The 25869-nt window shown below is 38.8% G+C and overlaps 1 protein-coding gene across 3 annotated transcripts; it reads right to left on the bottom strand.

Annotated features, from left to right (window-relative positions):
* Positions 1-710: 710 nt before the first annotated feature.
* kdm5bb (lysine (K)-specific demethylase 5Bb) lies at positions 711-25040 on the bottom strand. 3 transcript variants are annotated; one of them, XM_056236634.1, is made up of 28 exons: positions 24729-25040; positions 21409-21486; positions 20788-20910; positions 20099-20269; positions 19466-19522; positions 18028-18171; positions 17430-17523; positions 17155-17273; positions 16684-16842; positions 16409-16528; positions 16102-16260; positions 15797-15978; positions 14942-15104; positions 14743-14862; positions 14358-14552; positions 12895-13076; positions 12573-12697; positions 11902-12052; positions 9765-9879; positions 9263-9633; positions 8092-8230; positions 7768-7947; positions 7014-7172; positions 6463-6927; positions 4345-4441; positions 4057-4229; positions 2722-2958; positions 711-1254 (listed from the first exon to the last, which is right to left on the bottom strand). In XM_056236634.1, the coding sequence occupies exons 1-28, from the start codon at positions 25032-25034 to the stop codon at positions 1120-1122; spliced, it is 4719 nt and encodes a 1572-aa protein (XP_056092609.1). In that variant the 5' UTR covers positions 25035-25040; the 3' UTR covers positions 711-1119. The 3 variants fall into 3 exon arrangements, with proteins under 3 accessions (XP_056092609.1, XP_056092610.1, XP_056092611.1); XM_056236635.1 differs by having other exon boundaries at positions 4345-4438; XM_056236636.1 differs by lacking the exon at positions 19466-19522.
* Positions 25041-25869: the final 829 nt, after the last annotated feature.

Here is a 25869-nt window from a genome sequence, read left to right as displayed (position 1 = left end):
GATGTTGATTGTGTTTAACTTGTGAATGAGTTAATCATATAATTAGTAAAGTAAAAAAAAAAAAAAAAAAAAAGGTAGAGCTATAGATGGGATGTCTGCTAAATTAACACATTAAAAGAAAAACTAACAGGGTTAAAAATGACCCAAGGTTAAGAAGTTCAAGCATGAAAGGCTTAGTGTTACCTAAAGACATCTATACCTGCAGCAGAGAGGGTCAAATTCAGTTTTATTTAAACAATGCTAAAATAACACTGGTCTGTGATCAGTGTAAAGAAATCAGATGCACCACCATACCACTGATCATTAAATGAAGAGAAGAGGCTTTGTCTGATATTAGAACAAAGAGTTTTATTTCACACTATAAATTGGGACACTTTTTTTTTTTTTAAAGAAGCTAGTCAAACCCCAAACCCTAACACCCCCCACCCTCACCCTTCAAAACGGCTTGAGCAGGTTTTGTGGCAGTTCATTACACTCTTCTGTCTGCTACAAATCTGGCGTCTGTGTGTCCGGTACATATCCTGAATATCTGACCACCATCTCTAAAAGCACCAACACAACCGAGACCGTCCAAACCTGAAACTTACAAAGACATTATTGCTCCGATAAATAAAACTAATCTACAAAAGGAAATAAAACAACACAACGGAGAGAATCCCAGATGCCTGTGTACTGAAACGGCAAGTTTCCAAAAAATAGTTTCTCTGTATTTATTATTTATTGTATTTGGTGAAAACTGTTGGTTTGTCTTGTGTTGTGGCGTTTCTGGCCGTGCATGCAGAAGACCTTCGCTGTGTTTCACGAGAGCGTGTCTCCTCCACACCAGAAAGCAACACAAACACAAACCCATGCACCGCTATATTCATTCAGCATTTAGCATATTTATCATTGTTTTAGACAATCACAAACAGTTCGACAGAAGGAAAAAAGCTGTAAAAATACAAAAAGGTGACCAAATAGTATCATTCAGGACAATAGAGTCCAACAAAAAGAGTAAAATAGCACCGTTGTTACAAAGGTCAGAGGTCGTAGGATAGGGAACGGGGATGGTCAGTTACACATCCAGGAGAAGGGATAGAGGAGGATGGGGTGGGAGACCGATTGACACCCTCGTCCATCTCACTTCCGGCGGCCTGCATTGGTTGTGTTGCAGGTCACGCACATGTAATCCTCCTCGGCTGCGAGTTCTGCCGATACCCCCACACATATCATATGGAACCAGCGGTTACAACAGTCACACTGCACCCAGTACACCTGAAGCAGAGAGAAACCAGTCAAAACACATTCAAACACACACACACAAGAGTGATCCTTAAAAGATGGCGATCTCGATTTACACACCCATGTGATCTTATTCCTAATAAATGACACTGATTCGGCTATGTCATCTAAACCTTTGACAGTCGTCATGTATAGGTATAAAAAAAAAAAACAGCTTCACAAACAACCACACAGTATAGTTATTTCTGTGTTACAATAATTCAAATGATCACAGAAGTACTTGGATAAAAGTTTATATTTCGGATATAAATACTAATATCTACGATAGCAGTCTAAATAGAGTAAATCAGCTTTTGAATGTAACTTGATGCTTCAAATAAAGATTGTATCGATTATATCATTACACAAGTTAGGTGGTGACAAGTGGCTGTTAAAAATATATTTGTCTTTAGTTTCCATCCAAAGTTGAGAATTTAACTTGTGCTCAAATTCGAATAGCGCATAAAATATTTGCCATAAAGCAGCGTTCCATACCATGTGTTTTTTTGTTTTTACTTCAGGGATAATACACAATAATAATACATAACAATATGTAAAACGGGCCAGATTTAGCCAACACTGGCCAATTTTAATCCGTTGTCCCTCGGCAGGTTGATGTTAAGGACAGGGAAGAAAGAAGGAAACATTTTTTTTTTTCAAAACAAACAATTTTAAACCAAACATAAAAACTACCATACCAGAATGTCTATAAATGTTCACAGTTTTGATTCTACAGTAATCAAATTTTGTACAGTAACAAAATCATAATTTCCTGGGATATTGGTATAAAAATATTTGTAATAAAAATGGAAGTTGCTGGAATCGGGGAAGCCACTGTCATGTTATCATGCGTTCGGATGCGTGGCATTTGGGAACGCAATCATGCGAGACACTTCTGGGAGGTCATTATACCAGACTTTGGCTTAGGCATTTCAGAATGATCAAACCAACATTTGAGATGCTGTGCCAGAAAATTGGTCCGGTGGTTAGTTCAGTTATCCAGTCACATCCACTGTTGAGGCAAAGTCACGTGAGTTTTTGTTGTGCACCGGGGGACTTTATTCGTTATTATTATTATTCCATCGTAGTTTATACGCATGTCTTATTATAACATATAAAAATAATCTGCCTCAATTGAATTTATGCGCATCTTGGCATTTCCATCCAGTGTTTATGCGATATCCAAAAATGCACATTAAAATAGGTGGATGGAAACATACCTATTGAATCATTCGTTCAAGAAAATTGTTTTAAAAATGCTGATTCATCCAGGAATGACTCTTTTTGAGTGTGTCATTGAATCATTCATTCAAACTGATTTCTTTTTTTAATTTATTCAAATGAATTCAATATTATTAAAGAGACTGGAGCAATTATTTGGTCAGAACCCCTTGTAAATGACGTAATTTTGTTCTGTTGTGCAAAAAAAATGTGCAGCTCTCATTACGTTCACTCCCTCACCTCTTCCCCCTCCGGCTGGAGACAGCTCTCTGCCGGACACAGGGTCATATCCTCCTCCGAGTCTTCCGACTGAGACACGTCTGATGCAGAGACAGATGCTGCTTTCCTCTCTCTCCGCTTCTCCGTACCCATTCTCTGCTTCTTGCTTTTCGGCTTTATCCCTCTATCCCTGATCTCAGTATCCTCTCTGTTCATTCGCCGCTTGGCTTTCTTTTCTGCAGAAGTGATTGCATCTCTCTTTAGAGAAAGAAAAAAAAGAGCAAGACAGAGAGCAGTAATGAAAATAAATTCTTTCAGGCTGAGGACCCTTTGGTGGATCAACAAAAGTTTCCACAAAAATATTAAGAAGCGCAACTATTTAACAATGATGATGATAATAACTAAATATGCTGATTTGGATCTCAAGAAACGTATCTATGTTGTATAGTAGTGATAGCTGCTTTGCCATCACAAGAATAAATTACATTTTAAAAATATATGAATAGAAAACAGTTATATTTTAAATTGTAATAATTGCACAATATTACTGTTTTACTGTGTTTTTGATCAAATCAATACAGCTTTCATGAGAATAAGAGACTTCTTTACAAAACATTTAAAAAAGACCCCAAACCTTTGAACTATGCATTTATATACTTTTGTCAAGATGCTTATAAAGCAATTAAAATAATCATTATTGATGTACAGAGTTATATACTTATATAGTTTAATTTGAATGAGGGAGGAACCTTTAATTTTTAACTTTAGCTTAGAAGTTAACTTGATTCTGTATTTGTTTTAAATGCATTTTTTTATTATTTGATATCAAACAATAATAGCTAGACCCCACTGAAGACCTCATTCTAAAAAAAACTAATGAGCTTTAAATAAAACAAATAGTGGCCGCCTACTTTTTCAGCAGCCTCGGTTCTGTAAGTATTTTCCATACGGAATTGAATAAAGATACTCAATTGTTTAAAAAAATCCTCAACCATTAACTAAACCAACAAGCTCCAAGATAAATTACAATATCAAAGTTTGATCTGAAACAAGAAAGCTGCTTCAAAGATTAAAGACTTGTATGAAGCAAATTGTGTATTCAAGTGAAAAAACAACAGTACTATTGACTGATATATGGAATGTATAGAATACAATATATTTGAAGTCGCAAAATAATAAAATATATACATTGTTTGAGAGGGTAGGGAAACTCATTAAATTATATAATTCAAGATTTATGGAAGTGGGAAGTTGCTGCTGAGCTCTTTGGCCATAGCATTTTAAACCCTGATTATTCTTCTCAATTAGTGATTGAATTGTATTTCCTAAACAGCATGAAAGCCTCGCACTCTTTACCTCTCTCTGCGGCGAGGAGTGTTTCTGTGTGAGGTAGGGTGTGTGTTCTGTGTGGGAAGTGTTTGTAGTCGGGAGGCCGGACAGCAGAAGTCTGTAAAGCTGCTGGGTCTCGGGGACAGAAACCTGCAGGAGCAAACCCTCCACCATCAGTTCCTCCAACTCCGAACTGAGACCTGGAACATAGACAGAGTTTCATTTTAAAACAAGCAGTCATTCTGCACTTGCTCTGCAGTGAGATTTCAGAAAATAGGAAAATGCTCTGTTTGTGTATGTGAGAATGATACAGACCCTGGAGAGGGATACAGCGTTGCTCTGTGTAAAACACAGTCTGTTCCTGCCCAGAAACATGCCAGTCCTGACTCTGAGATGGAGATCCACACAGCTGCTACAATAAAACAATAACTCTTTATTGATGGGTAGAAAGCAAAAATGCCAATAAACAGCTACAAAAAAAGGGTAAACTGATGTAATTCACAAATGGAAACAATAGATATTGTTTTAAAAAATATTGAAAGATCAAATTAAACGAATAAAAGTAAAAAATTTAATGAAAAAAAGTAGTAAATATAAAAAGATATTACAAATAAAAATGAAATTACACACATATATATATACACAGGTCCTTCTAAAAAAATTAGCATATTGTGATAAAGGTCATTATTTTCCATAATGTAATGATAAAAATTAAACTTTCATATATTTTAGATTCATTGCACACCAACTGAAATATTTCAGGTCTTTTATTGTTTTAATACTGATGATTTTGGCACACAGCTCATGAAAACCCAAAATTCCTGTCTCAAAAAATTAGCATATCATGAAAAGGGTCTCTAAACGAGCTTTTAACCTAATCATCTGAATCAACTAATTAACTCTAAACACCTGCAAAAGATTCCTGAGGCTTTTAAAAACTCCCAGCCTGTTTCTGACTCAAAACCGCAATCATGGGTAAGACTGCCGACCTGACTGCTGTCCAGAAGGCCATCATTGACACCCTCAAGCAAGAGGGTAAGACAGAAAGAAATTTCTGAACAAATAGGCTGTTCCCAGAGTGCTGTGTCAAGGCACCTCAGTGGGAAGTCTGTGGGAAGGAAAAAGTGTGGCAAAAAACGCTGCACAACGAGAAGAGGTGACCGGACCCTGAGGAAGATTGTGGAGAAGGACCGATTCCAGACCTTGGGGGACCTGCGGAAGCAGTGGACTGAGTCTGGAGTAGAAACATCCAGAGCCACCGTGCACAGGCGTGTGCAGGAAATGGGCTACAGGTGCCGCATTCCCCAGGTCAAGCCACTTTTGAACCAGAAACAGCGGCAGAAGCGCCTGACCTGGGCTACAGAGAAGCAGCACTGGACTGTTGCTCAGTTTTGCATGTCATTCAGAAATCAAGGTGCCAGAGTCTGGAGGAAGACTGGGGAGAAGGAAATGCCAAAATGCCTGAAGTCCATTGTCAAGTACCCATAGTCAGTGATGGTCTGGGGTGCCATGTCAGCTGCTGGTGTTGGTGCACTGTGTTTTATCAAGGGCAGGGTCAATGCAGCTAGCTATCAGGAGATTTTGGAGCACTTCATGCTTCCATCTGCTGAAAAGCTTTATGGAGATGAAGATTTCATTTTTCAGCAGGACCTGGCACCTGCTCACAGTGCCAAAACCACTGGTAAATGGTTTACTGACCATGGTATTACTGTGCTCAATTGGCCTGCCAACTCTCCTGACCTGAACCCCATAGAGAATCTGTGGGATATTGTGAAGAGAAAGTTAAGAGACGCAAGACCCAACACTCTGGATGAGCTTAAGGCCGCTATCGAAGCATCCTGGGTCTCCATAACACCTCAGCAGTGCCACAGGCTGATTGCCTCCATGCCACGCCGCATTGAAGCAGTCATTTCTGCAAAAGGATTCCCGACCAAGTATTGACTATTGAGTGCATAACTGAACATAATTATTTGAAGGTTGACTTTTTTTTTGTATTAAAAACACTTCTTTTATTGGTCGGATGAAATATGCAAATTTTTTGAGACAGGAATTTGGGGTTTTCATGAGCTGTATGCCAAAATCATCAGTATTAAAACAATAAAAGACCTGAAATATTTCAGTTGGTGTGCAATGAATCTAAAATATATGAAAGTTTAATTTTTATCATTACATTATGGAAAATAATGAACTATCACAATATGCTAATTTTTTGAGAAGGACCTGTATATATATATATATATATATACACATACAAATATTTATATATTTTTTTATTATATACATTTTAATTGAATAAAAATAAATAAAAACAACAATAATAATTAATAAAAAAAAATGGCAAAAGAAAGTAACAGTAGACTAAGATTCTCACCCCTTTGGAAACAAAACATCGAACCCCTAACAGTTTGGTGCCTGTGTGAAATAATGTCTAACCTTTCTGTTGTTCCTGTGGCTCTTTGTAGGTGAAGCTACTCTGCAATCCTGAGAGGTCGGCGAGAGATCATAAGAGTCTATGACCTCTCGTGCCCGTCGCTGCCAGCTGCCAGTACGTTCAATCATATAACGTAGAGCGTCACCCTCAGGGAAACGCACACGGATCCGCTGCAGTGATGACAACAGTGTCAGGATCTTGTCCATAGGAGGCTTAGTCGACCGTAGGCATAACGGACACAGCCAGGCTTCAGGGTCGAGGGGATCCGAGGGCCCACGTACACACACGCTGTGGAAAGCATCTCGACACAGCTCACACTGCAGCATGGCGCCCATGGCTGGCTTCTGACACACACACACTTTGAGAGCAGAGCAGTCCGCTGTAGGCAGGAGCTTCGATTCATTAGCTGCACGGAGAGAGCATAGCGACTCCAACTCTTTTAAACGAACCTCAGCCAGAGTAAACATCTGCGAGAGAGAAAAAGAAAGTGAATGAGAAAAAAGCTTTTCGTTCATCTACAATATTTCTGAAATGTATCATATAGCGAACTCACAGCGGATGCAGAGTCTTTGCTGTCTGAAAGTGCTCTCTCCACATCACTCACACTGTCCAGCTTCACGAGCTTCTTCTTCCCTGATGACACACACTCTCCCTTAACCTTCCTCATCTTCTTCTTCAAAGAGCTGCCCACTTCCCATCGGGGACACACGACCTGCACAGGGGATCAGACCCATGAAAAAACTCAACTACTATTTATTCATATGAAAGTTTTACAAAGTTTCTTTATGAGTGAATGAAAACATTTTCAGGTCATATTTCACCCCAAAATCAAAACCAAAAAAAATATGAAATGATATTTTGCATTTGTATTGCATTCTCATAACATATCTTTATAAAAATAAAATTTAATTAAATACAATTATACACTTTGCTTTATTATTTTTGAAAATAATTGGGACAACGGTATTTAAATATTATAATCATAATCATCATAGATTAACACTATATAATTAATGTATATCATAAATGAAAGCAAAGCAATAAAGTTTTTTTTTTTTTTTACATTGAAGTAATGAATTATTTTGCAATGATCTGTAGTAATTTTCTTTATGCTTTTTTTTTATTATTTTCTTTTTTAATTTAGCACAATTTAAACCCAACCTCCAATTCATTATAAGGTTATAACAAATTTTAGAAGTTAATTTGGAAACTTTCTATCATTTAAGAACTAAACGCCTATTTAAACTCTTAAATTCCACTTAAAAACAAAATATTTCCTATTAGTTTAATAAACTGTCCAGTCTAACCTCCAACAGCGTGAAGGGGGAGTTTTTGACGAGGAAGGTTTTTGTGGCGGACTCTTTCCAGGCCTGCACCTCTGATACCAGAACCTCAAGCTGGTCCAGAGGCTCCAGTCGCACAGGAATAGCATGAGCTCTCAGAACCATATCAGAGAGCGAGCTGAGAACTGGAGACTGACCTGCCACCTGCCAGCACAAACAGAAACACAAAGGATCCTACCATTAACATTACTGACAGATTTGTTTTCTCCCTTCAAAAACATGAACAGACACGAGACAGTACCCTAGTGTGCGGAATGCATATAGTTCATTTAGCCAGGAGTACTCAACCTGTAAATCCTCAGCTTCCTGAAGCCATTCTTTAGCCCTGTTCAATGTGTCTTGTAGTAGGAGGCAGTTTGGCAGGTATGCAGGTACCCCGTCCACCTGCGTCAACATGGAACCGATCGTCTCTAAACTCTCTGGAGGCCTAAAAGAAAACAAATTAACAAATGTCATTCATCTCATTACACAATCACTTTGTGGAGCCTCCTGCAAGTCCTCAGCACGCACCACAGGAGTTAATTCAGGCTCATTCAAGAGCTGCTTTGCATTTCCAAGCCTCCATTTTGTCCTGAACTGATGCAAATGTTGTTGTTGTACGAAAGGAAGTGGTTCCCCAATTGTTACAGCTTGAAACCTGAGATCCCACTGAAATGGCTAACTAGCCTTATGAAAAGTTGTCTTGGAAACTAATTAAAATAATATAAGCACAAGTTGAAGTACTAAAATGACTAAAATAAAATAAAAATAAAAATGAAATAAAGCTATATAAAAATAACTAATAAAAAAGAACAAAATTACTAAAACTTAAACAAAACAACTTAAAAATTCAATTATTAAATACTATAATATTATTTAAATAACACGGGTACACAATCTATTCAATGCCATTTTCATGTTAAAAGTTTGGACACACTTAAATCACAAACTTTTTTTTTAATCAAAAGACTTTGTGCCTTTTTTGATTGATTGTTTTCTTTTAAATGGATGAGTTGCACTGATTAAAAAAGAAAAAGTATCCAGCGTATTTGTTACAAATTTCTTTTCAATACTATTTTACACATAATATTTTCTCACAATATAAACGGTTCTTTATATATGAAAATATATAGCTGCCTATATTTGAGGAAGGGGGTTCAAATGTCCCAAATGGCACACTTCATATGCACTTTCAGTCTTGTGGACTTACAATGGCTGCCACATGCGTGTGTCTGTTAAGTCCCTGAGACTGTAGGGTGTCCCATTTGTCATTTTAGGTCTCAGAAGGGTGCTAGCGAGCGCCCGCTATGCGGTTGATTTGCACCCTCTATGCGCACTTTTGCCAAGCCCGCACTGGTGCGAGCTCCGCAGCAGGCGTAACGTCACGAAAGTACGGACTCAGAGGAAGACCGCGAGTGCTTAGGGTGCCATTTGGGACAGGGCCTTAGGAGTCTGTGACATCACTCAGTGCTGCCCCCACCTGGCTTTCAGCAGTGCCTGCGCTTTCTCCTCCAACTCCTCTGAGATCGTGAGCAGTTCCTGCAGCCGAGCCATCGTGCGTTCAGTGGAGGGATGCTGAGTCAGTCCGACTCCTCGATCGATCAGCCGGCGCATGCTGTCCAGAGAGAGACCGCAGGGGTTTGATACCGGATCCTCTGCCTGCTCAATTCTGGCCAGCCACCGTGCCTGTTCCAAACGCTCCCGTAGCAGCGGCAACTCCGGAAGAAACACGTCGAACTGAGAGCCCTCCTCCAGCAAGGACTCGATCTCACTAACAACATCTGCGCTCACTTCATCGGAGAGAAGCTTCTCACTGTGTTGCTGGAAATCCTCTATGCTATTCAGCAGTTCCTGAGACAGAGAGTGTTAATAGCTTCTATTATATGAGCTGTTTAGAGATGAACTGTGCCTCATTCATCTTCAGGAAGACTGCCTGCATATGTGTGTGTGTGTGTGTGTGTGTGTGTGTGTGTGTCAGTCACCTTCAGAAGCGGTGCCTGTGTCAGGCTGCAGGGCAGGTTATAAAGCTGGCGGACAAATGATCTCATTTCCTCCACAGTGAGCTGATTAGGAGATTTACCCCCGCCTGTGCGATACCTGCAGACAGATGACGGCAGACAGACATAAACAAATGCATGAAACATACACAAAATTCACATGCCACATGTGTCTAGACCAAACCAAACCACTGTGTGCAGGAAAACGAAGCCCACCACATTGGAAATTCCCCTTAAATGGAAATAAACACAGAAATAAACACTGAGTTGAAATACTTAAAAAAAAAAAAAGTGAGTGTGTGAGAGAGGACAGCATCCGTTTGCACTATGCAAGTACCGTAAAACTTACCGTAAAAATAATAGCCCGGGATTTTATTTTCCCAAATCGTCGAACTGCACCGGCTTGTATTTGAGACAGGCGTCTATATGAGCCCGGCCGTTATAATTTAGTGTTGAGATGTTGTTCATTGAGTGTAGGCCTAGAGCAGTGTTTCTCAACCTCTCCTGCAGGGACCCCCTGACAGGCCATGTTTTTGTTTTAACTCTGAAATGGCACACCTGATTCAAGTAATTAAAGGCTTAATGAGTAATTAGAGTAGGAATAGTTCAATTAATCAATTAGTCAACTACTCATTAAGCCTTTAATGACTTGAATCAGGTGTGCCATTTCAGGGTTAAAACAGAAACATGGCCTGTCAGGGGGTCCCTGCAGGAGAGGTTGAGAAACACTGGCCTAGAGTCTCTAATCTCTAAAAATCTCCAAATGCTCCACGTGAAACTGCGGTCTTCCAACCTTTTACTATCGTGTCAATTGATTTTGATTAATATGCGCAAGGGAGAGAGAGCAAGACAGCGCTCGTGTTGTTTGAAGACGTGAGAGTGCGCGTGCGCGGCCGGGGCGCTCTCTCTCTCTGCTGGTTATGCGCCCTGTCAAGCGCAGCAGTCATTCTATTCTACATCACTCACCGATCAAAAAGGCTTTGGAGGGACAAAAATTTGCTTTGGCGGTCGCCAAAAAGCGGACGATCTGGCGGGTTTTAGAAGGTTAAATACAACCCGAAACTAAAAAACAGACCCGGCCTCTATTTGAGACCGGCCTTTATTTACCCAAACCTGCAGCCACACCAGGCGTGTAAAAGAGACAGGCGTCTATTATTTGAAATTTTACGGTATGTGTATAGACGGGTGTCATTGAGAGTTGCAATGCACTTGTTTTTCAGCAATCTGCGCCATGAACTCCACCATTTTTAAGACGTATCACGCATGTTAAGTGAAAAGTGAAAACATTATTCAGCAAGAACTTATTAAATTGATAAAAAGTGACAGTGCAGACATTTAAATTCACACAAAAGATTTAAATTTCAGGTATACGCATTTTTTTGTTACATTCTATACTAATCAGAGAATCGCTATGAAAACTGTTCTTTAAACGTTCCATTCCGTGACGACCTGGCCCAGCCGGTACGGATATGGGTTCATTTTCCACTGTGGGACGGATAAGTTATTTGGAATGTAATACAAATGCATCAGTCATTGCCTTGGTAACGCAAGAGTAATGATATAAGATGTACATGTAGTGACCGTTATGGAGGATGATCAGATCAAATTTTTTATTCATTTGTGTTTACGTTGCTCAAATAGCACTTCTACACGCATTCTACCAGCACGGTTCGGCACAGTTAGCCAAGCGTTCTGAGAATTCCGGGCCGAGAATGGTTTATAATCGTGCTGTGCCAAACCAGGCTCAAGTGGAAACATAACTGGAACAGTACCTTACCGTTCTCACAACAGTTTGGCTTGACGGTGGAAAAGTGGCTATTGATATAGTTTAACATTAATAATAATAATAGTAATAAACGTTTCTTGAGCACCAAATAAGCATATTAGAATGATTTCTGAAGGATCATGTGACACTGAAGACTGGAGTAATGGCTGGTGAAAATTCGGCTTTGCAGTCACAAAAATAAATTACATTTTAAAATAGAAAACAGATATTTTAAATTGTAATAATATTTCAAAATATTACTTTTAATATTACAATATACATTTGGCTTGTTTGAGTAGGTTTCATTATAGTCTATTTGTGTGTGTGTGTGGTGTGTGTGTGTGTGTGTGTGTGTACCTGGTCTGCCTCTTGCCATTTAGCAGTTGCTGAGCAACAGACGAGCATTTCTCAGCATCTTGAGTTACTAGCTTTAGCTGACGTAACAGATCGTTCTCTGGGAACGACTTCTCATCAGACTCCTCTAGAAGGGTGCGAAACACGGTGACATCTACAGCAAAAAAGAGAGAGAGGCAGAAGTGAAACTCAATACATGGTACTCACAAATCCATTTAACTTCAGTCATGTAACATTTCATGACTGAAATACAATATTCGATTAATTGTGGGATTGGATTTTGATATTTCTAGTGTGGGATTTGATTTTGTACTTAAAACTTGTAAAAAGTGGGCTATACTGTAATATTAATTTCTACATGCGCAGGAAAAAGGTTAATAATATTAATTTTGCTTAGTATTAAAATAATTTTCTTCTTTAGAATATCATGCAGATGAATGTGTACATTCAGACCAGGAACATTTAAGTAAATATGTTGTAATTATGTAATTTATAAAAAAAAAAAAAGGAATTTATCAAATTGAATTTCTACATTTAGTATAAATAATTTTATTTATATATATATAATATTTTTATATAATAATAATAATAATAAAACTACACGTTGAAAGTGGATTCTCATTCAGAAAGATTCAAAGACTATCAGTTCTGGAAGTTTTCAGAGTGAAACTCACTGCGTTTCTTGTCTAGCTTTGCTTCCATGATCTCTGTAACCTTTGACGCCCACTCGTCATAAGACTCCGCCCTCTGCCGCACAGCGTTCATCATGGGGTAAAGGTCATCCAGTGTGTAACGGTAACTGTGAGGTTGAGCATTGCATTGAGTGAAACTTTCATACGTTCACTTTAGAAATCTGCACCACTGATTATGATTATTAGCAGTGGAATCACTTCAATGATTTAATATAATAAATGCATGTAAATATATGTATTTTCTTTGATGAATTTTTAAATAAGGTCATTGAGGAGTACTGAAAGCAGTGGAGTGGAGACGTACTTGAGTGTGTAGTTGGAGACAGGGCAGGAGCAGAGGTCGTAGGCATGGTGTAGACACACCTGGACTCCTGGTCTGCAGGGGCAGGTGAGAGCAGTGAGGTAACAGGTGGTGCGACACTTCACGCACTGTCTCTCATCATCTGCCAGCAAGTCATATTCAAACAACTCACACTGGACCACCCCCTACAGAGAGAGAGAATATTAACAAATGATCATTTATAGACATTTTTTATTGCATATATTATGAAAAATGGCATAATCAAACATTACTAGAATCTCTACCATATTAAAATAACCAATATTATACACCACCATGACCAATACCATATTATGTTATATATTCATTAGGGCTGACAATCAATTAAACAATTTTCTTGTAGTTAATCTGTCACTGAATTGCTCAAATTTGGATTATTAGAATAAACTAAACACCATTACATTATATTTAGCTAATCTCAATTTAACACATGGTCAATTTAACATTGACAACTCAAAAATATAATATAATATAATAAGTGCTTGACATTAACTTTTTTGCTCACTAGCCACTGTGGCTAGTGGTTTTCTAAAGTTACTAGCCACTCAGTATTTTCACTGGCCACAATTTAGACATCAATACCAAGGGGAAAAACTGCCATATAGATATTTTTAATATCATCTCATAATTTGGCAGCCGGTATATTAGGCTGTTGTCACTTTAAGACCTGACGCACGTACCCAGTATACTGTTTTATAAAGCCAATATACTTGGCTTTATGTGCGCGCACTTTGGGTGTGAGTAAAAGTATGCGCAATACACGCAATCCCTCACCGATATTCAAGTCCTGTAACACCAACAATATTCATCAGGCAGCAAATTAGGAGAGTGAGGGGAGGCGGGTTTGTGTCTCAACTCCCTGTCGGAGAGATGAGAGCGAGAAAGCGCAGCTGGTATCGGGGATCTATTCTGCGGGAAATGAGTATTGGAAGCGTTTCAGATATTTCAGTACCGATATGTATCGAAGAAAATCTATATTTTTGACAAAACTACATTGCACTTAGCTTTAGCATATTTCAGGTGTCTTTTTAAAAGACTACAATTGAAAAATGTATTGAAAATTAAACTCGCCAAAGTGGCTAGTAGGAGTGACTGTGTTACACGCCACTGCTGATATACACCTGTATTTGGCGGGTTGGCGGGTGTGATTGTCAAGCCCATAACATAACATAACATAACATAACATAACATAACATAACATAACATAACTATTATGAACATAGGTAGATAGATAGGATCATAAAGTGACGATAGTTGTTTTATTGAATTATAACAGATTTGCATTTCAGAAATACAGAATCTGTTTTTTTCCGAGTGAGAGTAGTAATGAACACTATTGCATAAATTTACACTATAGTGTCATTCAAACAAATTGCATCACACGCACACACACACAGACTTGACAGGTTTTGTTTGTGTTCTCTCACCATCTTACGAACTTTGTCCCGTAACTCTCTCTCCTCTCTTATCATGAGCCGCATGTCCTTCTGTACGGCTGACGCCAGAACCACGTCCAGGTTGTCAGCCTTCGTGGCCATATTACACACCATCTCATCATGAGAGAACACACAGTAACGGTGCAGCAGGCGGTAGTGATCCACACACTGACGCCCCAGTGGCATCTGGACATCAAATTTACAAAGCAAAGTAGTAACACAAGATTACAAATAAATACAGGAAAAATAACTGCAAAAATTAATGTGAATTAAAACTCTCCATGCTCAGCTCTGAGACCTGACCAAGAGAATCTACATAAACAACACTAACACTACACTAACTTGTAACAGCAGGATTGATCGAGGAAAAGCTCACCCAGTCCACTGTGCAAAAGTTCACAGCCTCTGCAAAGTTGAAACCCTGGTTGAAGCCGCTGTGATAGGATCGCGGAAAAGTAATGACAAACTCTCCAGCACACTGATTGGTTCTGTAAATCTAAAAACAGAGCATGTGTTACTCACAGGTTCTCTATGCGAGTGTGTGACTTGTAATTGTGTGTGTAAACGTTACTCACTGGTACTCCATGGGCCATGAGTGTATTGGGGTTCATGATTGTGACGAGCTGGTGTAGAAGATCCGGCTGAGACTCAAACAGTTCCGGGGCCAGTTTCTTCATGACTGCCTCCAACTGCTCAGCGGCAAAACCAGGAGCCCCGTACCAGGTCTTAGGTTCTCCCCTAACACACACAAAACACATCATCAAGGTCTTCACACATATATAAAAGTTTTCGGTAAGGTTTTTGAAAGTCTATTATGCTCACCAAGGCTGCATTTACTTAATTAAATTCAAGTAAAAACAGTAATATGGTGACATATTACAATTTAAAATAACAGTTTTCTATTTTAATACATTTATATGTAAAACTGAATTTTCAGCAGTCTTTAGTGTCACATGATCCTTCAAAAATCATTCTAACATGCTGATTTGATGCTCAAGAAACTTTTTTTATTATCATCAATGTAGAAAACAGATTGTGCGGCTTAATATTTTGCAGAAACAGTGATGCATATGTTTCAGGATTCTTAGATGAACGAAAAGTTTAAAAGAACAGCATTTGTTTGAAATAAATATTTTGTAACATTATAAATATCTTCACTGTCACTTTTTATAAATCTAATGCTACCTTGCTGAATTTAAGTACTAATTTCTTTCCTTAAAAACTGTGTAAAGGACAATTTAGTCATATCAATCTCAGATATTTCCTCTCTGTGATAACACACACTCTCATGGGTAACTGTGTTTTAGATTATTTACAGCAGACACCAAATTAAAAGCAAAAATAAGGTTGTAGTTCAGCATGCTGCACTATATAAAACACTAATATAAGTATATTTCTCCCTTTATTAAGCATGAAATTGTGCTTTTTACCAGTGCAGGTAGTTGATTGAATAGCTCCAGTGGTCCTCAATGTGCCAGCAGAAAGAGGAGAAGCACATGCCCACGTAGAGCCACGGCAAAGTCATGCCACAGATATCAGCAGTGACATGGGTCAGCACTGACGGTGTCATCATGGCCATGTTATTCAGGTTCCACCCACAATTAAGATATTTCTACAGCAACCAATCACAGCACAGAATAACTAAATCAATGATGGAAACAGGATGTACTACATATGGAAAATAATATGCCAGACGTTCTGAGTAATATCTCAAAATCTGATATTTCAGTTGTACCTCATCATGCGGTGCAACCTTAAACTTTCCGCCCTTGATTGGAAAACCGCTTCCGAACTCCTTTGAGGCTATATCAGCACCATATTCCACTGTCACATCCTCCTCGATGGTGCCGACCAATCTCCAAAACTCTTTTTCTACCAATTCGGTGGGTACCATCTACAACAAACACCATATTCAGTATTCACAGGACAAAAATTAACATCAACATCAGTGGTTATTATGTTAAGGTTAGTTTAAGTTTTAACATTATATTTGTATATACTCTTGAGAGTCAACGTTGGTCTCAGTAGGGTTTCGTACATACATGAACAGGCATGTTGAAATAGTCTGACTTGAAGGAGTCTGCCATTTCCCCAAAGGATTTCAGAGAATAGTCCCTGTATGCTTGCTCAAAGCCAAACGCCTCCTGAGGTTTACAGCACTCCTGCAGAAACACAAATAATGAGTCAATCATCTATTCTACTGAATACTCCAACAAAGTCTCTTTAAAAGCAACATTGGATCTGAACATTTCTGCTTTAGCATCCCTATCCAGTCAATGATGAACATACCCTGTTACTTTTTACTATGCAAACTCACCCGAGCCAGACACTTAGGGCACCTCCAATCACCTTTAGGAACCTCACTGAGGGGCGGGATCAAGCAGAAGGTGTGGTAGCTGTCGTCACAACCGTCGCATAGCAACAAACGATCCTCATCGTTCCCCTTTCCACACACTAAACACACATACAGGTCCACCTAGAGAAAGACAGAGAGCACTATAATATCACAAGCCACGTTTACAAGGTTTAGCTACACAAAGGGTTTGAATAGAGCTTATAGTTACAAAAGAAATATAGTTTAAGTGAACTCAAATTTATTACACAGCACAGTAAAATATTATATAGTTTCTTAACGTCAATGGTTTAAGATCAATAAATGAGAGTAGTTAACTTGTAACGTCTCTAAACTCCGATCAACAAAATCAGTTTGTTCACGGTTCTGATTTACATGTGAGAGAAAAGCTCCGCAGAACTTACATTTGAATGAGAGAAAGGGGAGGAAACTCACCACGCTCACTGGAGGAGGGAGGATGTTTTTCTTGTAACGTGATTTGCTTTTTTCTGGTTCAGGACTCAGCTCATTTATCTCCTCAGGTTCCTGCTTCACCTGTATAGGGATCTCCCTCTCTGATACACACATACAAACACATTTGTTAATATAAAGACACTGATTTGACTAATAAAGCTATGCTAATCATGTTTGCTTTGCGTGATTGACTATAGATATGGGCTACTGAAGATCTGTGAGTCATGTGAGGTTCGATGCAAAGGTTAGTTGCTCACCTGGTTCAGGCTTGGCAACGAAGGAACCCATCCTCCTCCTGAGATTGGGTCTGTTCTCACATCCCTCAGCCTCTTCTGACTTAACACAGCCAGACTACAGACACAGACATTGAGCATGCGAGTTAAAACGCTAACAAAGAATCTATTCGTTTAACATAGAAAAAAAAATATTATACCCGACCTTTCAAAAGTTTGAGGTCAAAAAGTTTTTTTTTATTAAAGAAATTAATACCTTTATTCAGCAATTAAATTGATCTAAAATTAGAGTTTTTAATGTTTTTAAAAGTCTTTTAAACTTTATATTAAATCAAAGAATACTTACAGATTATTAAGTTTTCCATAAAAATATTAAGCAGCACAACTGTCTTCAACATTGATAATAATAATGCTTCTTGAGCACCAAAACAGCATTTTAAATTGTAATATTTCAAAAATCTTGCCAATCCCTGTCAAACGATACTGTATAACCAAACTGGCATACTGACTGGAATGGAGAAGTAAAACTACTTTAATCTAAACTGACATGTTTAGATGTTTTGCCAATGGAGGCAGATAGTGATTATGAACATACAGTATGAGTGTGAGTGTTTACATTCACCTCTGTTTTCATCCTCTTGGCTCTTCTAGCAGGTGCGCTCGTGTCGTTGGGCTGGACATGAATGTTTTGCCTCTGCAGCAGGTCGTGGGGTTTATACTCTTTATCTTTGTCATTTACATCATCCACTGAAGTCTTCTGGAGACACTGACGAAAACAAGAAAAAAACAACTCACCCGGTTATTTGAGCCCTTCAGTCTGAAAATTAACTTGATGAAATGAAAATGCTGTCATAATTCACTTTCCCTCCTGTAGTTTTAAACTTGAATGAATTTCTTTTTTCCTCTTTCAAACACTTGCAAATGTGATTAAAAATCTACGGCTGAATGGCAAGATTGTCAGGAATTTTACCTTTTTTTTCTTAGCTTGGCAGCCTATGGAAAATAACAGCTTGTGAATCTCCATTTGTGTAGAGAAAGTCCGTCATACAGGTTAAGAACAACACGAGGAAGGTAAAATTATCAAAAAACTGACTTTCTGCATGAACTATTACTTTAGCATGTAATTTAATAAAAACATTAGGTCTGTTTTTGATCCAGAGTGATGTTTAAGATTTTAATTCACAGCTAATGAAGAGTCAAAGGTCATTTTAAGGTCAGCTCAGTTCTCAACACTCGAAATTGTGAAACTTCACACTTTAAAAAATTCCCTCTAAATCACCGTCATCATTTCCCTCCACTCCACAGATAATCTGTGCTAATGTGTGAACAACCTGTTAGCCTGGCCTTAAAGAGTGTTACATCTGTGATTGCATGCAGGAAAAATCCTCAACATTCCCGGTTATGCTTGCTACCACTATCAGATTACAGATTAACGTAGAGACAGAGGATAGAGGGAGGAGAGAGAACAGCTGGAGGTGTAAAGAGATTAGCGTGAACAGAAAGCAGGTCACAGACTCTGTGGTTGAGAGGAGGAGTGGGAGGGGGGAGGGGTGGAAGAAAAGATGCAGCAGAAGTCAAAAAGAACAACAACAAGAGCAGCAAGTGAAAAAGAAAAGAGAAGTAGGTGGAGAATGAAAGCAACAGTGTCTCTGCGGGATTGCTGAAGGGTTTGGTGGGGGTCAGGATGGGTTGAATGCTGTCCGTCACTGTGCGTCACAGAAACAACAGCTCGCTCCCATTTGTTACCCAAACTCAAAAAGCAAAACACTGCATTAAGAAAAATAAATAAACACTCACACACACTGACAAAAGCAGCAAAAGGAAATGTTTACAGATCATTACAATAAAGAACAAGGAGACGTTTTGTGTAAAACATTAATAAAGCGGTAATACATAATTTTATTAATATGAACCCTAATTTTTACACTTTAAAGATGGAGAGTGAAGAGCCACAGCGACTACTAAATGAAGAACATTAATTGCCACAGGTTCCATAATGACATCACATCCTGTCCATATTTAAATAGTCAGATTAAGTAATGGGGAAAGTAGAAACATACCTCCTCCATCCCAGGAGGTGCCCTAAAACTTGACAGTTTGGCTGCGATCTCAGGAGCCTGATGTAGAAAAGAGCACCCAACATTACAGACACATTGCCAGTGACCTCGGGGTATTCAGTCAATGGAAAGAAAATTAGTTAGGCTCCAAGTTACTTTTCATATGCTCTTGCATATGACCACTGACCGCATTAAAAAATATAATATACATATACAGTGTGAAAAAAAAGACATGAATATGATTGTGTTTGTGCTTTTCAAAACATCAGGTTAATTGATATTGATAATATATTGTCTCTAAAGACAAAATAAGTAATTTGCGACCACATTTGGCAGAGGCTGCAGCACAAATAGCAGTAACGCTGAAAAGATCAGCACACATTACAGAAAACAAACAGATAGAACACAATAAAACACACTTAACAACCACAGATTGCATTTATGCACAGAGCATACTCCATCAGACCTTAATAGTGCACAAACTAATACTGCTAACCCCGAAGGCCCAGCTTAATACTGCAGACCAGCTGTAACCCGACTAACCCCAAAAGCCGCCCAAACACACGATAAACTCCTGCATGACTGCTGATCATAAATATTAATTTGATGAGTTTAACATCTAGAAGTTAAACTTACCAGAAGGTTTGTCCCAGACTGGAAGAGATTGTACGGATACAGGACCCTCTCATAATGGGCTCTCAGGTGGGACCCCACAGCTTTGCCTGGGGCAAAACCCATCGTCATGGCAATCTTCGTCCATCTCCTCTCTCTACAAACCAAATCGAATCCACCCTCATCTGCAACCAACTGGCAGACGTAGAAAGAGAGTTTTGGACTTCATTGTAAAAAAGATAATTAACATTTATCAATGCTTTAGTTTCTCTTGGTCAAGGATAAAGAACCCAGCGGTTACATGAATTAAGGTCCATTCACACTAATAACTATAACGATAACTATATTAACATCCACACCAAAAAAGAATATCATAACCACATGCTGCAGTTTTGTCATCTGTCTCTTTAAATGCTCAAGCTCTTTAAAGCAGGATGGATTCTGATTGGCTCTCAATGTTTTTATCGTTCATCAGCTGGAAGAAAATTGTTCTGAAAGTGATTCTAATGATATTGTTCCTCTTCCCCATTCTTACAGAATTAGAAGTATTTTTAAAACTTTATAGTTATATTTATAGTTATCGTCCATAGTGTGAACCGGCCATTACTCTGAGACACATACAGATATGAGTCACAGGTTTCAGCTATCAATATTAAGAGGATCATATCATAATGGATCATAACATATACTGTACAGTACAAAGACTCACTCACTTTGTTCAGCTGGTACAGATCGAGGATCTTCCGCTCCACATGTGGAATTTTGAGCGTGCATCCTTGTAGTTCCCAAAACTTAGCAATCTGGTCCAAGAAGTTGAGTTTAACTCTGGTTTGAGCCTGCGAGACGAGGGAGGTTGATGGAGGTGCAAAGAAAGAGAGAAAATAAGAATCAGCAACATTGTGAATGGTGCATGTTAATTATTAAGCATCTCAGAGGTGGTGTTTTTTATATCAGTCTCAAAAGACCCAAATTCTGCTGACAAGACTGTGACCATTGACCTTACAATGCAAACATCCACCCTTCAGTTTCACTATATTACTGACGACATCTCATAGACACAGTGTTTTTTTCAACAGAGGTGACGATATTTGCAAAACCCTGACCCCAAACCTAACCCTGTGACAAACCTGTTGATATCAGCAGACTGATTTGACAGATTTAAGTCCAGATTTATGTTTTTCAAACAGTGAAAAGCACTTCAGATGACCTCGCAAGTTAGTTGTCAGGACGTCTCACTATATTTGAGGGGATATTTCAAAATACTTGGCCCTCATGAATATAGCCAAAGTTCTATACACACAATTTTTCAGCTCAAATCAAAATCGTACAATTACCTCTAACTCGTTGAGTCTCTGGATCCGTGGAGTAAAATGAAGTCTGTCAACGTCACATGCAAATGGAGGCTGCCAGTCCTAAACACACACACAAAGTTAACATACAATTAGTAAAGTTAAATTTCTTATACTTTTATTGACATTTATATAAAATTTCTTGATTTCTGAAGTTTATTTAACTTTAATATGCAACGTCAGCATAATTTCACAGTAAAAATCAAGCTGTGACATCCAAAGGGGCCTAATGAACCATTCATTGTATGGTCCTGTGCGATTTACATTCTACATATATTTGTAGTTAAAATGTTCACAAAAACAAACTTTATTTACATCAACAGCAAATCCAAACTGCAGACTGCGTCCTTGAGTCGAGTTTCTGACTCATTACCACTGAGGTCATGAACACAAACATGTTTGAAACAAGAGAGGCCAAAGAAATATATATTTTTTTATCTTTAGCTTTCTGATTTTCTCAATTCATTCAGCAGCCTTCTGAAATCATCAAGAATTTGTTTGCATGTGCACACAATGCACACAAAAACAAGAAGCTTTTGATTAGAAGGAAGACTTTCAACAGATAAGACTTTCATTCCGAGGGTACTGGACACTGATAAATTAAACGGGGACACAACATATCTACATAAACACATGTAAAAAACACATAATTGGAACACCACATTTTATAGAGTACACAATTTCAGAAGCAAAATAAGAAAACTTAGTTGCTTCTCTTTCACTATTTCTTTTCCCCTTTGCATTCATAAATTTATTTGAAAAGATCTGACAAAGACAACCCTGTACAAATGTGACTGGTACACTGTGGTTTGTGGTCAACAGACTTGTGAATGTGTGTCTGCTTAACACAGTGGCTAAAGGTGAGCTAAAAAAATATATCACATTCACTCACACGCAACCTGCTGTAGATGGCTAAACGGTGGGATTATGGTTTTCTTTAAGGTCAGTTCCCTATATAATTTTTTTTTGGTCTAAGTTTAACACATTTTCTTTGTCTCCAGCCTTCCATAACCAAATGCTTACAACTGCGCTCAGAAAAACAGCAACACCCACAATCGTGTCTCCAGACACACACAACGTAATTAACAGTTTGATTACTGAGACCAGACATTTTCCTCTTGGGGTCAATAAAGTGTTACCCTTTCTTAACCAAACAAGGAACCCCAGGATAACCTCAATCAAAATTTGCTACAAAACCTCACATTTCAGCATCAGTGAATTTAAAATGCAGATAAGTTTGCTTTTATACATTGAGCCTATATTAATAGTGTAATTATCTAATTAGTACCTGAGGAAAACAAAACAATAGTTTTTATATAAAAAAACTTTTTCCTGCCTCATAATGCATGAAATGGCATATCCAGACACACACAAGTGCAGGAGTCTGTACGTTAAACCACTGTTCATTGAGATCATTGACTACATATACAGATTTCTGCCTGTCTTATGAACAATATATTCACCACAATCTGCATCTACTACCACAGCTACACAAAATCTATTAAATGCAGGTAAGTTCTGCGTATATTAAGACCATTTATTACAGTATTTCCTTGTTTGCTGTTCAGGCAGCATAGTTACAGAAAGACACAAAATGGCCAGATGGTTCATTCACTCCAAAGCTCGCAACATGGAGGACGCGCCCGGCCCGAGGACTTCATCTATCCATCCACAGGGTTCGGATCAGAATCAGCCGAATGAGCCGAACCGAACCTACGAATCACTTTACACGGTCTTAATGGTTTAAAACGTGCCGGGGTCCAACGCACGCATGTTGGTGGTAGAAAGCAAGAGGCCATTTGGAAAACATTCTCAGCTTTATAACCTTCGCAAAATATTACTTTCTGGTTAATTAATGAGTCAATTATACCAAGCCATCGTACTAGAATGATGCTTGACATGTTTTACCCGTTCATCGTCTCTTGTTAAACGTAATTATGCTATCCCCCATCTGCGACCTCATGCGTGCCGTGAACCACGTCACGTTGCTGCGAATCTAATAGATTCATATAAGAACCCGAATTCACATCAAACCCGAAGCCAGTATCAGAACCAGCGAGTTTGACCCAGAGCGCGTCATGGCCATAACAGATGGAGCGAGAATTGTCAATAAATAAGTAAATGGCATTTAAAATAACATGAAGACAAAACTAGTTGTAGTGTCCATAAACATGAAAATAAATATTATGAAATATAAACGGGGTGTCAGACACATAAAACCTTCTTCAGGTATAAATAAATTATAATGTTCGTGTCATTGGACTCTATTCACTATACAAAGACGCCATCAGAACCACAGAAACCCTTCAAACTGGTTTAGACAGGTTCGGGAGTTAGAGTTCGGATTCAGATTAACGCCGCTGGTCTGGACTGGATCATTTCGCTAATATGTAAACTATATTTAGTCGCTGGGTATAAACGGTAATTAATTCATTGCATTAATCTAATCCTCACACAACCACTTTTGTCACAGAATGGATTTGCTCTGACCAGAATAGAAGATATTAATTTATACATTCACTGTATGCTTAACAATCTGTTCATATAGGCAAGAATGCATGCAATACAATTAATATAGACTAAACTCAATTAATGACCATTAAAAGTAGCCCAAGTGTGCTAAGGTGAAAATGAAAGGAAGTTTATTTCCGCATTGGCAGGTATATCCTTGTCTCTTGATGTTTTTTTTGGTCTTTTTTTTTTTTTTGTCTGTCTGGTATGAGGACATTACATTCTCGTTAAAAAGTAGGCTACATTGAACTCATTAGTAGCCTTTCAATGATGAGGTAACAGATGGGGGTCTCTGTTCGTCAATGTCAACAACAAAGATGCAGAAGCAACTATACCAGGATTACTAATTCAATATACAAAAAATATATATATTATAAAACGATATTTTATATCAACGATAATCACTGACAATCAGCAAACTAAACTATGTAAATGTGACGTTTAATCCAGTAACGTTACTAGAAAGAGACAGGCCGTAAACTACACTTACAGCGGCTATAAAGAGCCATTTTACTGTATAATATTCACACATCCGCGACGTTTGCGTGTAGTGAGCAACGTTATTGCGCTCGTGGGTCAGAAATCCGGGTGATGCGGGTCCGCAGGACGAAAACAGACCCGGCAGAGCTTCGGAAATTCAACTGATATGATGCCTATAGACACACAAAGCGGTTCGGCAGTGCTGTCACTGCGCCGCCATGTTTAGACATTTCCCTTTAAATCGAACTCAGAATCACTCCGCAGATCCGGCCCGGATCAACCGGTCCGATTCAGACCGTCCGGACAGCACTCACCGGCGGCGGTCGAACCTTGCAGATCCCCGTTTTCTCGGCGATGGGTCGGATTTTATTGATAAAGGCAAACGGGTCTGCAAATTCCTCCCAACTGGGCTCGAATACCGGGCACTCGGGCGGTGGGGTAAACTCAGCCGGGCCCCGCTGGGTCATCCTGCAGGTCCGGTTCCGGAGCAGAATCGAGTCGCTCAGCGAAGCGGGGACAGAACTTCCTGGGATCCGCAACAAGGTCTGTCCGTCCGTTACTCCCCTAGTCCGGCTAACACTTGAACAACACGAACAATCAACACACGCGCGCACATACATACACACACTCACCGTGACGTGACTGCTCTTAGGCTGAGACCACATCCGCTCAAAAATCTAGAGACGAAGCGAGCGTGTCCACTCATTTCTAGCGTTGAAGAAACACGTTAAATAAATAATTAAACCGTGATATTTACCGTTAATTGTCGTATTATTTAAACTGTTTGTCTTTTTGACGCGTAACGATAAAAGCTGGAAATACGTTACGTTGTTGTTCGTTGACATTAGTGCACACGCCAACGTGCTATTGAAAAGCAAGAAAAGGTAGCAGCTAAACCCCATTTACCACAGTTACCTCGCCTTCAAATAAAAGTTCCTATTATAAACTTCTGCACCCTTTATTCTATCATGTGACTTAATTAAAAGAAAAACAAAAGATATTTTTTAGTCAGCGGTTTTTATGCTCGAGGAAAACAATTTCATGTGTGCCAGTATACAAAGAGATAACAGAGTAGAAGCAAACAGTTGTGAGTAACAAGGTTTTACAAGATCAAATCCACTGTCGACTTATACGATTACGTGAAAACTCATACACTTCCGCACTGTTCACTGTTAATTTAGAAACTTTAGGAGCTCTGTGTGTATTTACATCTTCTGCCAATAGCATGCGCTCAAAGCCGTCAACTGCTTCGCTCCGCCCCAGTGTTTACCTCTGCGTATGGATACCTTCAGGTGACAGCTGATAGTGGCTGGGACTTCTTCTTTAAATAGACTCACTGCTATTGCTGATTGGACGACTTCCGTATAGAGAATGTGACGCAATGCAAGGGGGAGGAGGGGCGTTGTATTAAAGCGCTTTAGTGGTCTACTTTTGTGTTTTGACGTAAAGGTAACT

The sequence above is a fragment of the Rhinichthys klamathensis genome, unplaced genomic scaffold, assembly GCF_029890125.1.
Source record: "Rhinichthys klamathensis goyatoka isolate OS25496 unplaced genomic scaffold, OSU_Roscu_1.1 h1tg000457l_1, whole genome shotgun sequence".
In the NCBI taxonomy this organism is placed as follows: Eukaryota; Metazoa; Chordata; class Actinopteri; order Cypriniformes; family Leuciscidae; genus Rhinichthys; species Rhinichthys klamathensis.
The sequence above is the reverse complement of the archived record's forward strand: the minus strand, read 5'-3'. Positions and strand labels throughout refer to the sequence as shown.